The sequence below is a fragment of the Macrobrachium nipponense genome, chromosome 3 (assembly GCF_015104395.2).
Source record: "Macrobrachium nipponense isolate FS-2020 chromosome 3, ASM1510439v2, whole genome shotgun sequence".
NCBI lineage: Eukaryota > Metazoa > Arthropoda > Malacostraca > Decapoda > Palaemonidae > Macrobrachium > Macrobrachium nipponense.
The window spans coordinates 26858627-26875565 of record NC_087202.1 but is presented as its reverse complement, the minus strand read 5'-3'; the positions used below and the strand labels follow the sequence as shown (position 1 = coordinate 26875565).

At 41.4% G+C, this 16939-nt stretch overlaps 1 protein-coding gene across 1 annotated transcript in view; it reads right to left on the bottom strand.

Moving 5' to 3' along the window:
* The window catches only part of LOC135221667 (transmembrane protein 181-like), a gene marked incomplete in the record, with an annotated part of 158577 nt that overhangs the window by 56821 nt on the left and 84817 nt on the right, over positions 1-16939 (bottom strand). Inside the window, 1 exon segment of the mRNA XM_064259374.1 lies at positions 11845-11972. Within this exon segment, the coding sequence (XP_064115444.1) occupies positions 11845-11972 (128 nt within the window).

Genomic DNA, 16939 nt, shown 5'->3' with positions numbered 1-16939 from the left:
ACTGTATAGACATACTGTAAACAAAATGATATAATAAATGATTACTGTGATGTGAAATAACATGTGGGTTTTATTATGAGTTCTTACCTTCGAGACAGACAATAGCAGCTATTCATGGTGTGTGCGGAGGAGGAGGGAGGGAGAGAGATTTGGACGGTACCGTATTTAATACTGTTCCTTACACATAGTGTAATGCTTAAATTTAAATTAACTTAACTGAACTTACATTAATTTTTTAAAAGTTTTTATTCTTCTTTACTTTTTTTACTTTTTTCAATTTGCAATTATTTACTGTTTTTCACTTGTCTTGGCTCTTTTTGCCTCACTTTCACTTGCCGCAGGCCTTTTAAACAAAAACCTATCTAAGGAGCTTTGTTTCTGCCTCCCTTTCAAAATGTTGCAGAAATGAGTCAGGCAAGTGTCATTAAAAAGAGCTGAGGCACGACCAGTAGACAATTTATCAAGGTGTTTCTTTTCAATGAAATCAGAAACATCCTGCCACTTAGCCAACAATTCCTTAATCTCCCTTGAAGAAATAAATTCCTCCGGTTCAACCTCCTCCTCACTACTGATCTCTTGCAACACCTCCGAATGTTGCATCATCTGTAGCTCAATCAACTCCTCAGTCGTGAGTTCTTCTTGATGCTCCATTACAAGGATATTGACACCTGCCTCATCTAGCTCCAGCCCCATGGACTTTCCTAGGGACATGAACTCTTCCAACACAGCAGGCTCGGGCTCAGGCTTCAAATAGAACCCTTCGAAATCCCTTTCAGCTACAGAATCAGGCCACAATTTCCTCCATGCTGATTTTAAAGTTCTTCACACTACACCCTGCCATGCATCATCAATAATTTTCAAACAATTAACAATGTTGAAATGGTCCTTCCAAAATTCATGAAGGGTAAGGTTGATATTATCTGTGACATCAAAGCATTTTTTAAAGAAATGCGTTGTGTGCAGCTTCTTGAAATTAGAAATGACCTGTTGGTGTGGTGTTTGGGGAGAGGTAGAGAACCTTAATGAAATCAAATTCATCAAGAATGTCATCTTCAAGACTTGGAGGGTAGCCAAGGGCATTATCTAGGCTGAGAAGACATTTCAATGGCAGGTTTTCTCCAGCAAATATTTCTTGACTGCCGGACCAAAGGCCAGATTTACTCATTCTGTGAAAAAATGCCTGGTAACCCATGCCTTTGCATTGGCTTACCACATCGCTTGAAGTTTTTCTTTCAAGATCTTGTGAGTGACTTGAACGCTTGTGGGCTCTCGGGGTGATACACCAACAGTGGCTTGATCTTGAAGTCACCACTGGCATTAGCACATAAGGCTAAAGTCAATCTATCCTTCATGGGTTTATAGCTCGGCAGTTTCTTCTCTTCGGCCGTGATGAATGTCCTCTGTGGCATCTTTTTCCAAAAAAGGCCTGTTTCAGCACAGTTAAAGACTTGCTGGGGATGTAACCTCCTGCAGCTGAAGACTTGCTGGGGGATGTAACCTTCTGCAGCTGAAGACTTGCTGGGGGATGTAACCTTTCGCAGCAATAAGTGCAGCAAAACATTCAATGTACTCCTCCATGAATTTCACATCTGAGCTCAAAGCTTCCCCATGCTTCACAACCGAGTAGATCCCAGTTCACTTTATAAAATTATTGAACCATCCACGACTAGCTTTAAACGTCTCCCTAGCTGGCTTTGATGTCTCCCCACCCTCAGCTGCTTCCCTTTGTTTCAAATCTTCATAGATTGCGCTGGCCTTCTCACAGATGATTGTCTCAATAATGCTATCTCCTGCCAGCTGCTTCTCCTTAATCCACAGCAACAGAAGCCTCTCCATCTCACCATTTATATTTGTCCATAACTTAGACATAATAGTTATGCCTTTGAATGCCTTTGTGCTCTTGATAGCATCCTTCTGTTTGAGGACTGTACATATGGTTGATGTACTCCACTCATAATCGTGTGCCAACTCACTCATGCAGACACCATGCTCATGTTTCTCAATAATTTCATGCTTCATCTCCATTGTCATCATGCATTTTTTCTCCTCACTGCCAACATTTACCACTCGCTTTCTTAGGACCCATCACTTATTACAAAGAATGTTCACAAATACAGTGAAAAATCAAGTAAATAATGCAAACAAGACACACAAGATGTGTACAGAAGTCAACAACTACGTGAACTGAATGAGTGAAGTGGGCTTGGAGCGCTCCCAAGCGCTCAGCCAACTAGCGTTAGCATCTGTAAGTCTGCTCGTATCTCAATGCAAAATTTTGCTCGGGGGCTGGCTCGTATCTCCGAATGCTCATGTTGGAGCACTCGTATGTCGAGGTATTACTGTATTTGAATTTTGCCTAAGCCAAGGAAGCAAAGGATTGAATTTACTTAATTCATTGTTTATGTGAGCCAAGAGAGAAGTTGCTAACATATGAGTGAAGCTAATACAACCACAATTGACTTTATTTTGATGAAAAGTTCAAAAGTCACTGAAGGAAAAGGATTGTACTGGGTGAGGTTTTCCTTACACAGAATGAAAGTAAATGAACTGAAATTGGAGAAACAGAAAATTGTACCAAAATTTTATGACAAGTTTTTGCAGATCCGCAGAAAAGATGTTCAAATTTTGTGTTTCAATTTCAGTTATCTATGACTCAAAAATTAATATTAATGTTATTCAAGTATTCTAAGGATAAAGATTTAGTTCTAGAAAGAAAAAGTAGGAAACTGAAGGCAGTAAAAAATTTTGCCAGAATTTTTTTATCAAAATTTTGTGGGTCCATGTATGTACAATAACAACTGTACCAAATTTGTCAACTTATCAGTTTTGGTTCCTATAACCCTGAAACAAAGATTACTGTTATTCATGCACACTGAGGATAAGGACTTAGTCACCAGATTAAAAATCAGGAAATTGGAGGAAACAAAATTTTTAAAGAATTTTCATTATTATAAAAGTAGTTTTTCTGGGCTCAGTTCGTGTCGCTGCGCGAAATATCCTTTAATCCATTATTTCTAAGGTAAATGTACTAACACATACCAGAGAATAAATAAAATAAAGAAAAGGTCAGTACAACTGACTCGCTCACCCTCTAAGAGGGTGTCGGTATGAACACTATGGCGAGTGAGACCACTACCACGAACCGCTTGCCAATAGAAATCTCCCACTACAAAATCCCCACAAGAGGGGAGCCGACCCACAGAATGGGCAGCAACTACTACTACTCCATCCCATGCTGCCGACTGCTGCGCCTCTGGTGGCCATCCTTTTCAGTTAGCGCACTACGTATACACGTGCCCTTTTTTGCTCTGTGTTTTTGTGCCCTTTTTTACTGGATTTATTCATCATGGAGCGTACAGCCATCGCAGCAGCTAAGTTAAGTAATCCGTGATTATTGCTATTTGGTTTTTTCCGGCCTTGAGTCAGTATTTGCCGTTTTTTAGGTATAAATACGAGCTCTAGGTCGGAAGCATGGCAGCATTGTTCTGCCTCGTGGCGGGTTCGTTCTTGGTCTTCCATACCCAGAACCTTCCCTTACTTTATTACGCTCTGTTATTAGTTATCCAATTTATATTAAGGGTACAGCCTACGGGTTTATGTCATGCATGCATGTCTTTTTCACCTTGCGTAGGCATCTTCCATCCAGGCCCTAGCCACAGCTCTTAGTATCGGCCCCGGCTAGCTTTGAGTGGTAGACTTTCTTTCGGGTTAGTCGTACACTCCTGGATTTTTTCTCCTACTTTTTATTTTCTTTCTTTAAGTTTAGTGATTTTGTTTAATTATGTATTATGTTTACGTTAGTGTACGGCGTCTGGCTTCACCTAGCCTAGGTTATGTCCTATTGGTCCCATATGCTTCCGCTCTTCAGTTCGGTTGCTTCTCTATAGCATCTCTCTGATCAGTCGGTTGTGTATCCTAGGCTTTATTGTTTCATTGTATCTCTTGTTACCGCTCCGTGGTCACTACGTGATCACGGAGCAGCCAGACGCCTGTCCAGTCATCTTTCCCTCCTCCCGCTCTTCCATAGGGCCGGGGGGAGGGTTGGTCTGCCCACGCTCGCTCCACATACCCGGGCCTGCCTCCCTCTCCCCCTAGGCGGAGGGAGTAGGGGGACGGGACAGACCCAGACTGGACTCGACCTCTCCTGCTTCTCGGTACGCTCGGATGGCTAAGGGGGGGGGGACTGGCCTTTCCCCCCCTCCGTCGTTACTCCGTCGCTCCGTTGCTAGCGCGAGTCTGTTTGCCCTCTTGCCCTTTCCCACCTTACTGGGGCTCTTTATCTTCCGGAGCTCCGGCATCCACGTGGAAAGGTGCTAGTTCACCCTGACGGGCGGACTGCGGTATACAGTTGGTCTCTACTAACCACTCCGTCGCGCTGATATCGCGACACGCTCCGCCACGCACCGGACTTAGTCCGGTACGTCCATGTTATAGGTTTAAGATTAGTATTTAATTTAAACTATATTAAGTTTAATTTAAGCTACATTAAACCTTCCCTCCATTGCATGCTCACACCGGATCTCTCCGTGGTTATAGCCTATTCAGGCGGTAAGGGAGGAGTTATGCCCGAAATTTTTTCGCGCTCCGGCATGCAGCGGAGTTCTTTTAACCTTTAGCCTGTAAGTGATATCTTTTAGGATGCTCATGTATCTTTTCACTTACAGACCACCAACTGTGAGCATCCGGGATGCAATGCCATGCTCCAGGACCCCTGTGGGCATGAAGTCTGCCGATCCCATGCTCCATGCGCGACTCCGCACGGGAACCTTCAAGTCTGGTTTCACGAGACCTGCACAATTTGCTATGATCTGGTGAGCCAGCTCTTAGACGGGGTAAGTATTTCCAACTCCGTTAGCCAATCCCTACAAGGTTATAGTTCTTAAGTTTAATTTTAATCTCTTATCTTAAACTTAGGCTAATTTTATATGGGATCTCGCATCCTCTATAATTTTAAGTTAACCTTTTACTTAAGTTTTAATTTTAAGTTTAATCTTAAAAAACTAACAAATACCCTCTCTTCCAGGCTCCCGCTGTTAGAGACACCGCACTGGCAACCCTGCGGGCCTGGGTCGGCAGTTTTGGGAAGAACGCCGCCAAGGGTCAGCCCTACATACTTGAGAAGAGGTTGGCGGTCCTGATCTTCCCCGGCGGCAAGTCAACGGGCTACGTCGACCCAGCAGAGGCGGCCCCGACTATTGCGTTAATTCAGCAGCAGCTCGCCGCTTCGTTGACTGAACCAGGCCAAGACATCTCGTCGGAAGTCGCGACACTGGATTTAAACATTGAACCGATGGTAGGTGTTGACGACCTGTTGGTCGAGGTGAGTACGTTGGACGCCCAAGGGCTTCCCTTGGGCGCCACTGGATCTTCTACTCCTGCAAACTCTCCATCTTCCTTCCAAGGCTTTACAGGTACTGAGCTTTATACTTACTTCTCCTGATGCTTCTGTTAGACCTAAGGTCAAAGGACAAACGGTGGTTAAAACCTTGAGTAAGACGTCGTCGTCGTCTAAAAAGACGTCGTCGGCGTCAACATCTCGCAAGTCTCCGGCTACAAACCCCGGAGCAGAGAGGTCTAGAGCTTCTGGGTCCGGCTCCAAATCCTCAAGGAGTAGATCCTCCAAGGAGAGATCACACACTCCAGCGGAGTCAACCGTTTCTCCACTTCCTTTGGTTCCTGTTCAGAGCTACCCGTCCACCTCCGCAGCAGCTCCGGCTTTGGATCCCAATGCTGGCCTGTTGCAACACTTGGGGGATCTGGTTGGGTCTCTCAAGAACAGTATGGAACAGATGTTCTCCCGGTTGTCTGATAGGATCAACTCCCAGGATAACATTATCGCCGGACTAAGCCAAGCTCCGCTAGCTACTCCCCCACCTTTCGGCACAGGGATAGCTCAGTTGCCACCACATGACTCTCTGCCTCCGTTCACTATGAACAATCCCTGAGAGTGGCGTCATACGCCCCCTTCCAAGACGGGCTTATTTCTATCCCGGAGTGTGGAACTCGAAGGATTGAGGACTTCGAGTTCTACCCGGAAGATCTTCAACCGCCGTTCATCGGCTACACCAGGCTCACCGCCGCTGCCATGACGCGAGATGATAAGGTCCCTAAAGAGACAGTCCTCTATTCACGTGACCAGGCTCAAAGAGAATGGCTCAGGTGCTTAGAGGACATGGATTGTTCAAACACTAAAATACAACCTTTTAAGAGTCCATTCACAATCTTCACAATGGAAGAGGGTACTCCGCTTCCTTTCCTTACAAAGATTGCTACGGTCACTATTCCAGCGGCTCAAAAGGGGGACTCGTTACCGCAGCTAAAGGAAGCGGACCCTACATCTCCTTTACTTCCCTCAACCGGAGATTTGTGGGAAGACCTGCCCAACACTTTTTCTGCGGGCAAACTCAAACCAGACTGTGCTATGGAGCAGTTTGGTGAGAAGCTGCCTAGACTCCCAGATAGCCTCATTCAGGCAGAATTTGATGCCAAGTCTAGGCTGGCCAGGTCTCTCAACACCATGGCCATGACTGAGGTGGCTACCATTTCTTATGGTTCCGAGCCACTGTTCAAGCTGCTCACCAAGTCACTGACTCAAACGGTGCAGTCTGACATGTTCGAGTTCGCCACAGCCAGAACAAACTGTCGGAAGCATGTCCTCCAGGAAGCAACTATTCGGCATGAACCGAATAAGTTGCTTTCATCAAACATCTGGGGAGCAGACCTCTTCCCAGATGCAATGGTAAAGGAGGTCCAGGCAGAGGCTACGAGGCTTAACCAAAGCCTTAAGGATCGTTGGGGTCTCACTGCAAAGAGACGCCAAGATCAAGCTGTCAGGGGTAAGGCTCAGAAGAAACCCAGACGTTTCCAGCCTTACCAAAAGAAACAGCAACGGTTTGCCCAGCCTGTTTCGGCTGTTCCGTTGGTGCAGGCAGCCCAACCCTCTACCTCCAAGGCCCAATCACAGCCTATTTATGTGATTTCCCCCCAGCCTCAACCTTCCACCTCTTACGCTGTCTCCCCAGCCTTCAACCAAGTGTTCGAAGGCCAGGCCTTTCAGAAGTATGACCGCTCGGGTAAGGGAGGCAGAGGTAAGCGATCCTTTCGTCAGAGAGGATCGGGAGGGTCCCTTAATAGAGGAAAACACTTCAGGGGAGGCCGTGGAGGCTACCAACATCAATGAGGACTTCCAGGTAGGAGGGAGGCTGTTTCTCTTCCGCCACCGGTGGGGATTCAGCAAATGGGCACAAAGCATTGTGTCGAAAGGCCTGGGTTGGAGTTGGGTGGCGAATCCGCCCCCACCCAGACCTTTCCGCCAACTTCCATCCAAAGAATTGACGGAGTATGCGGAGGACCTCCTTCAGAAAGGAGCAATAGCGAGAGTCAACAAATTAAAGTTTCAAGGGCGCTTGTTCAGCGTCCCAAAGAAAGGCTCACAAAAAAGAAGGGTAATCTTAGACTTGTCCCGTTTAAACTTGGCCATTCGCTGCGACAAGTTCAAGATGCTCACCATCTTGCAGTGCGGACCTTACTTCCCCGTGGGGCCGTCACCACCTCTATCGATCTTACAGACGCATACTATCATATCCCTATTGCAAGACACTTTCGCCCGTATCTGGGCTTCAAGATAGGAGATCAGGCATTCTCCTTCAAGGTAGTTCCCTTCGGTCTCACGTAGCACCCAGGGTGTTCACGAAGTTGGCGGAAGTGGTCGTCCAACAACTAAGATCGCAAGGGATTATGGTAGTAGCGTATCTCGACGATTGGCTAATTTGGGCTCCAACAGTCGAGGAATGTCACAAAGCAACACTGAAAGTAATCCGGTTCCTGGAATATCTAGGCTTCAAGATAAACAGAACCAAATCAAGACTCACTCCGGAGTCAAACTTTCAGTGGCTGGGCATTCAATGGAATCTATCCTCCCATACTCTGTCGATTCCATCAGCCAAGAGGAAAGAAATAGCGAAGTCAGTAAAGCAATTTCTAGGACACAAACTTGCTTCAAGGAGAACCCAGGAAAGGATTCTGGGTTTCACTCCAGTTTGCATCAGTGACAAACATCTTGATGAAAGCCAAACTGAAAGACCTAACCAGAATCTGGCGCTCACGAGCAAATGTCAGGTCCAGGGACAAATTATCCTCAGTCCCTCAGATTCTACGGAATCGTCTACCGCCCACTTTAGGGCAAAAGTCAAGAACTTGTCAATATCAGTACCCCTTCAGTTTCCTCCTCCGGGGATTACCATCCACACAGACGCTTCGTTAAGCGGTTGGGGAGGATATTCTCAGTTCAAGAAGGTTCAAGGAACTTGGTCACCCCAGTTCCGTCAGCTTCACATAAACGTACTGGAAGCAATGGCGGTGTTCTTGACTCTAAGGTTACGTCCGCCAAAGAACTCCCACATAAAGCTAGTCTTAGACAGCGCAGTGGTAGTCCATTGTATAAACAGGGGAGGCTCCAAATCACGTCATCTAAATCATGTCATGGTAGCCATCTTCTCCCTGGCGGACAAGTTCAGTTGGCACCTCTCCTCCACCCATATAGCTGGAGTGAGAAACGTCATAGCAGATGCTCTATCCCGATCAGTTCCTCTGGAGTCGGAATGGTCACTGGACAACAGTTCGCGTTCCAGTGGATTCTTCAGAGAGTTCCAGGTCTGCAAGTGGATCTCTTCGCATCCCAAGCGAACACAAACTCCCATGTTATGTGGCCCCCAACCTGGACCCTCTGGCCTATGCCACGGACGCCCTGGCCCTAGACTGGAACAACTGGGAGAAGATTTACGTCTTCCCTCCAGTGAATCTTCTCCTGAAGGTGCTGAACAAACTCAGGACGTTCAAGGGTCAAGTGGCTCTAGTAGCCCCAGACTGGCCGAAGAGCAATTGGTACCCTCTAATTCTGGAACTGGGTCTTCGTCCTCTTCGAATTCCCAATCCCAGGCTCTCCCAGTCAGTGCAAACGAAGACTGTGTTCGCTTCCTCAGGAATTCTCAAAACCCTAACTTTATGGATTTCATGAAGTTTGCAGCTAAAAGAGATGCGAATATTGATCCTCAAAATATTCTCTTCTTGGAATCTGATAAAAGGGATTCAACTTTGAGACAGTATGATGCTTCAGTCAAAAAGTTAGCAACCTTCCTGAGAGAATCAGATATTAGAATCATGACAATCAATTCAGCTATATCCTTTTTCAGGTCTTTATTTGAAAAAGGCTTAGCAGCTAGCACTATTACGACAAACAAGTCAGCCTTGAAAAAGATTTTTCAATTTGGTTTCAGCATAGACTTGACAGACTCCTACTTCTCGTCTATTCCCAAGGCTTGTGCTAGACTTAGACCTTCTGTAAGGCCTACGTCAGTATCATGGTTCTTAAATGATGTCCTAAAGCTGGCTTCAGAAACTGATAATGACACATGTTCATTTATAATGCTCTTAAGAAAAACTCTATTTTTATTAAGCTTGGCTTCAGGAGCTAGAATTTCAGAACTGTCGGCATTATCCAGGGATCCGGATCATGTTAAATTTCTTCCCACAGGGGAAGTGCTACTTTCTCCGGAACGTAGTTTTATAGCAAAGAATGAAGATCCTTTGATGAGGTGGGAACCATGGAAGGTTGTACCCCTTCCACAAGATATTTCTCTTTGCCCAGTATCAACCTTACGAGCCTTTCTGTCCAGGACCTCCTCATCCTCATCGGGTCCTCTCTTTAAGAGAGAAAAAGGTGGTACTTTATCTATTAAAGGCATCAGGCAGCAGATCCTGTACTTTATTAAGCAAGCCAATCCTGACTCCTTCCCTAAAGCACATGATGTCAGGGCAGTAGCCACCTCAATTAATTATTTCCAACATATGAATTTCGATGAGTTGAAAAAATATACTGGATGGAAATCGCCGACAGTATTTAAGCGTCATTACTTAAAGTCTTTGGAAGCTCTGAAATTTTCAGCAGTTGCGGCGGGTAACATAGTTTCCCCCGACTCTGCTTAATCTTTAGTAGAAGATCCAGTCCTCCTTTCTACCTATCTCGTCCAACAGTTCGTCTATACCTGCCATGTTCATCTACGTTTACCTTGAGTCTTAGCTGCTCTTATGATGGTATAGTGGGTGCCCCTTATTTTTTTGCTAGGGTCACTCACAATTGATTGTATATAATGATCTCTTGGATGTGATCCCCTTATTTTTATGCTAGGGGACACATCGTATTTACAATGGTTACGGGTTTTGTATATTAAGTCATATACATTCCCTTTTTATGTTATTATTGAAGTTTGTTCTATTCAATTTATTGTTATAATTGCTTTCAGTCCTTTGTACATAATATCTATACACAGATACTGATTTCGACATATATTCCATGTAAGCCCTGTATATATGTTAAATTTAAGTTATTTTTAAGAAATATTATTAGCGTTAAGTTTATTTAAGTAATATTTCTATGTTTGTATCATTGTGTATAAGTATATCTATTAGCAATTACATTTCTTTATTTTATGTTATCTTTTATTTGAGACCCTTTTTTGTCTATTTGGTTTTATTCTTTACAATCTTGTGCTATTTCTCTGGTACGATTTCGCGCAGCGACACGAACTGAGCCCAGAAAAGGGATTTTGACGTAAGGAAAAATATATTTCTGGGCGATTGGTTCGTGTCGCCAGCGAAATCCCGCCCTGCCCATCCCATCGCTCAAGATTGTCTGCTAACTTCAGGATGGCCACCAGAGGCGCAGCAGTCGGCAGCATGGGATGGAGTAGTAGTAGTTGCTGCCCATTCTGTGGGTCGGCTCCCCTCTTGTGGGGATTTTGTAGTGGGAGATTTCTATTGGCAAGCGGTTCGTGGTAGTGGTCTCACTCGCCATAGTGTTCATACCGACACCCTCTTAGAGGGTGAGCGAGTCAGTTGTACTGACCTTTTCTTTATTTTATTTATTCTCTGGTATGTGTTAGTACATTTACCTTAGAAATAATGGATTAAAGGATATTTCGCTGGCGACACGAACCAATCGCCCAGAAATAGATTTTTCCTTACGTCAAAATCCCTTAACCAGACCACTGAGCTGATTTTCAGCTCTCCTAGGGCTGGCTCGAAGGATTAGATAAAATGCCAGGTCTAGCTCTTAGGCCAGAGCTGTGTTTACAGAGTCAAATGAGACTGCAACAGTCATCACCCTATTCATGGTTGAATCTCCCGCACAAAACTGAAGAGGGCCATAATACACCAAATCTTAGTGTAATGTGGGAAGAAAGTAATAATTATGCAGTCTTTAATGATAGGTTCCAGAAACAATGATCTTGAAAGCACTGTTAACACAAAGAATGACTGGAACAGCTGCCAGAGACCTTGGGATCCATTTGTGCATATACAACACTGTACTGTCAGCTACTTGCCATTTTGATTTAAACAGGGACTGAATTCTCTAGGATAATTTTGTAGTGCACAAAATGGCTAATTATAAGCAATGGAATTGTGATCAAACAAATACAAATCAGGCTGTTCACATTTGCTAACAATATTAAAGAACAAATAAAAACCCTTTTCATGACCTAACAAGCCCTATCATCTATATCACATGCTGTTTAAAATCTATGGTTCATTACAACATACTATAGTAAATCCTTTCACAAGTAAGACAAACCTACATAAACCAAAGGAAACTTTACCATTCCCAGAAATATAGGTACAAGGAATAAAATCAGACCAAAAACTTTTATATACTACTTATGTTTAAATGAATAAAAACACACTAACGCAGGGCTTCACAGGATAACCTTCTGCTTTTAAAAAATAAGCACCTCTAAGTGATAATGAAAATGTACCAGTATTATATGTTTGACTAATGTGATCACTGACCTGTCGCAGTCCATGGTAAATGCACAACCAAAAGAGTAGTAGAGCACATAAAAATGTTGCTTGGAAAATTGCATCTATGAGTGATGGGACTAGAGACTCTATCAAAAATGTCATAGGGAACACAGGGTCTGAAAGAGAAAGTCACGTGAATAACAGTGTACACTGTTAACCTTTTTTCATTTAAAATTTGTTAATTCTAGTGCAATATTTCTTTCTACAGATGTCACTCGATTATTAATTTTGGCTGAATGGACTTATTCATTATGAATGAAATGCATATAAATAGGGTACTCAGTTTTTTCTTATGCAACCAGCAAAATACATAAACTGCAAACAAAATAAGAGTTTTGGTTCTTGGCTTGTGTGAGGTTTTAGAGTCCCATAAGACTAATACTAGAATTCTAGGTGCCATATACAGTGTTTTACAAGTTAACCAAAAGTGTTGCCAAATTTGATCATTAACCATCTTACATTAGATAAGCATAATGCTACAAGTCCATAGATCCCATTAGAAAAAGCAGCCCAGTACAGAAAAAAATATTAAGAATTAAAAGAATAAAATAATAAAAGAGAAGTAATTAACCCTCTTACGCCGGAGCGGTAAATACAAAATTGTCTCCCGTGTGCGGGAGGGGTTTCCGAGTGAGCGCGGAAGCAGAAAATTTTTTTTTTTTCAAAAAATCACAGCGCGCTTAGTTTTCAAGATTAAGAGTTCATTTTTGGCTCCTTCTTTTGTCATTGCCTGAAGTTTAGTATGCAACCATCAGAAATGAAAAAAATTTTCATTATCATATATAAATAATGTGATATATGATAGCGCAAAAACGAAATTTCATATATAATTGTATTCAAATTGCGCTGTGTGCAAAACGGTTAAAGGTAACAAGTTACTTTTTTTTTTTTGTAATTTACACTAGATTGCAATCATTTTGGTATATAACACATTGTAAAACGATAAAAGCAACACAGAGAAAATATTATCACAAAATAATGCATGAATTCGTAACGCGCGGACATAAACAAATATTTTTTTCAAAAATTCACCATAAATATAAATATTGTCCTAGAGACTTCCAATTTCTTTCAAATGAAGAAAAATTATTGAATATTACTATACTGTAAGAGTATTAGCTTACAATTGCAGTTTTCGACCTTATCTGACGAGTTAAAGTTGACCGAATGTCGAATTTTTTTATATATATATTTTTTATATGCAATTATTTCGGAAATAAGAAAAGCTACAACCTTCAAATACTTTTCGTTTTATTCTACACAAAATTGCGCACATATTTCATATATAAAACTCTATGAAATGCCTAATATGAAACGGAGCAAATATTCCGAGAATGGGACGTACGCATTTCGGAGATTTGTGGCGGAGAATCCGCGCGCGGAGGGAAGGAAAGATTTTTTTAAAATTCACCATAAATCTAAATATTTAGCTAGAGACTTCAAATTTGTTTCAAGATGAAGATAAATAACTGAATATTACTAGACTGTAAGAGTTTTAGCTTACAATTGCGTTTTCCGACCATTTCGGTAGAGTCAAAGTTGACCGAACGTGGTTTTTTTTCTATTTATCGTGATTTATATGCAAATATTTCAAAAATGAGAAAAGCTACAACCTTCAATTATTTTTAGTTGTATTCTACATGAAATTGCGCACATTTTCATATATAAAACTTTATGTAACGGCTAATTTAAAATGGTGCAAACATTACCACAATCGCACGTATGATTTTTTCGGAAGAGTTACCGCGCGGACGTAAAGAAAATGTTATTTTTTTCATAAATTCACCATAAATCAAAATATTGTGCTAGAGACTTCCAATCTGTTGCAAAATGAAGGTAAATGCTTGAATATAACTAGAATATAAGCGTTTTAGCTTACAATTGCGTTTTTCGACCATTTCGGTAGAGTCAAAGTTGACCAAAGGTTGAAATTTTGGCAATTATCGTTATTTATATGAAAATATCTCAAAACTGATAAAAGCTACAACCATGGGTTGTTTTTAGTTGTATTGTGAATGAAATTGCGCACATTTCCATATATAAAACTTTATATAACGGCTAATTTTAAAATGGTGCAAACATTACCACAATCGCATGTATGATTTTTTTCGGAAGAGTTACCGCGCGAATGTAAGGAAAAAGTTTTTTCATAAATTCACCATAAATCGAAATATTGTGCTAGAGACTTCCAATTAGTTGAAAAATTAAGGTAAATGACTGAATATTACTAGAATATAAGCGTTTTAGCTTACAATTGCGTTTTTCGACCATTTCGGTAGAGTCAAAGTTGACCGAAGGTTGAAATTTTGGCAATTATCGTTATTTATATAAAAATATCTCAAAATTGATAAAAGCTACAATCATGAGTATTTTATTGTTGTATTCTACATAAAAATGCGCACATTTTCATATATAATACTTCATGTAACGGCTAATCTACAATGGTACAAAAATTATGTCAAAGTGACGAAATAATTTCCGAGATGTGTCACAGATACTTTTTAGTGCGGCAAGAAAGAAATTCGCGCTTGCGCGCCTACGTAACGATTGTAAACATAACAACACCTTGATCCGTGAACTCCCAGCATCCCCCAAGGCGCGTGATTCAAAAGTTTTAGGCTGGTAGGCCTATAAGTATTTTTCTGCGAATTTAAAAAAAAACTTTAGTAAGTCGATTTAAAATACGTCCAGTCGGCACACGGAGACAAAAAATGTTGACGTAAAATACGTCCAGTCGGCGTAAGAGGGTTAAGAAAGCACACGAGAAAAAAACTCAGAAAAATAAGGTAAAGTTAAACAAATAAGATACGTAACATCTACATTGATTAATAAAATGATGGGCATTGGTATACTTCAAACATATGTCTACTAATGCAATTAAAACCTAGCATCTTCACTCCCTCCAAAGCCTTACGACACTGAGGACCTCCATAGAATTTTGCTTCCAGAGTACAGAATGGTACCTGCAGCCGAGCTAAGCACAATGCTGCGTAGCTGGGGTAAAGCAGGTCGCGCAGCTTCCTCCTTCTCCCCTATTGGCTGATGCCTTTTGCAACCAGTTTATTCTTATTTTTACCCAGCTGGTGCCAGAGAATTTATCCTTACATTAAGACCGAAGGTTTGTTAGTTATGAAAAACAAATTTATTTAAAATTTGTCATATTTAGAAAAGTTGTACCTTCAGAAATATACATTCATTGTCTAAACATAATGTCTCATATTGAGTTCAATTGCTTTTTTCGCTAAATAAATGTTAGCTGTTTTCTATAAAATATTTACCCCCAGCTGTCACTATAGCATTAAGAATATGACTGTACACATGGTCAAATTCCAAAAACCAGCTTGCTAGCCTAAGTGAAAATCAACAATTCAAATTTTTTGCCAGCCTAGACTTTCACTACACTTGACCTGCAGTATTCACGGGGGATGCATACTAAAACTCTCTGCAAATAGCTAAATTCCCCAAAAACTTGACACCCCTCTAAAAATGTTTATACTACCTGAGAACTATTTTAATAGCTTTATTATTGAAAAAAATGCATTGTCTCAAAAATTTTATGAAAAGACATTAATTAGTGAATATTTCTCTAAAAAAAAAATACTGTGAATAGGTGAATTTTCCATGATTAATGTGTATATATGTTCCACAGAAAAATCTACAAATCCAGAACTCTGACTATGTGGGGGTCCACTGTATAATAAATTTTCTTTGCCCTTTATTATGCTTTTTTTTTTTAATAACCTTCATTACAATCTACAATACTGTTATGATCTTTTTAACTGTATCATTGCTATTACATTTCTACAATTCAAGCCTATGCTAACATAGCAGAACTCTACTGAATTTTTCCTACTGGATTGCTGCTTATTCAGAGAATTCTCATTTATCTTTGTGGATTCTTTTCTTGTATTCACAAGCCCAATAACAAACCACAAACACCCATCTGCAAATACCAAAACCCACCTCTTAAAATGCCCATTTAATAGTTCAAACACCTCATACACCAAAGACTCCCAAAGGTTTATAACTGCCCATTTTAATAGATCAAACACCAAATATGCCTCGATGTTACGTGATTCAAGTTGCATGAATTCGCAGACACATGAACTTTCCATTAGAACCTAACTTATTGGCATACACAATTTTTTATAGACACGATTTTGGCAAAATCCTCGAGAAACCCAACAGTAGTGTTTATGTTTAGTTTTTGAAGTATTTTATAGGATTTTATGCTTTTATGCTTCAAATTAGATGAAAAATATGACAAATTTTCTAAAACAATTTGTATTTTTCATAGCTACAAACCTGAGGTCTTAACAATAGGATAATTTCTAGCACCTAGCTGGATCCGGTTAAATCGCAGATGAAAGCAAGGAATCTTTTGATATCTGGCAACGCATGCATATATCGGGTGAAGAATGGTCAAGGACCACGCACCTACGCCACCACATCAGCCTTTCCCAACTCGGGATACCTAAGCGGAAAGAGGGGTGGCTAGAGGTGGGCAGTACAACGTTAAGACCTCAGGTTTGTAGCTATGAAAAATACAAATTGTCTCAGAAAATTTGTCATTTGTTCGTACATGAACAAACCTTCGGTCTTAACAATAGGATAGACTCATACTTGGAGGGAGGTATAAGACATCCTAAACCAGCTGGGGGCCTACTCACCGGTCCAGCTCCAGAAGAAATAACTTCCGGAGAGGGACTGAAGCCCGTGAGAAGCTGGATAAACTGATATCTAACTACCCAGACACTGAGTGATGTACAATGATACATGGGAGAATCATTGTATAGGGAAGTAAAGAGAAACTTTGACAGTCCAATAGCAAACCAATATACCAGGGTTTGTTACCGCTCCAAAATCCCCCCCTTGCCAAGGAGTGGAGCATATGCTACTGAATAGAGGGTTGGATATTTGTATACCACATGACCACACTATCAGTATGACTACCTTACCTGTATCAGACCAGTCCAACAAATGAAGTGACTATTCCTTAACCCACCCGAAGGAAGAAGGAAAGGTACAAGAGAAAGAAAGAGACCAGCTAACTCACTCATTCTCTCATGCAAAAGTGACCTGT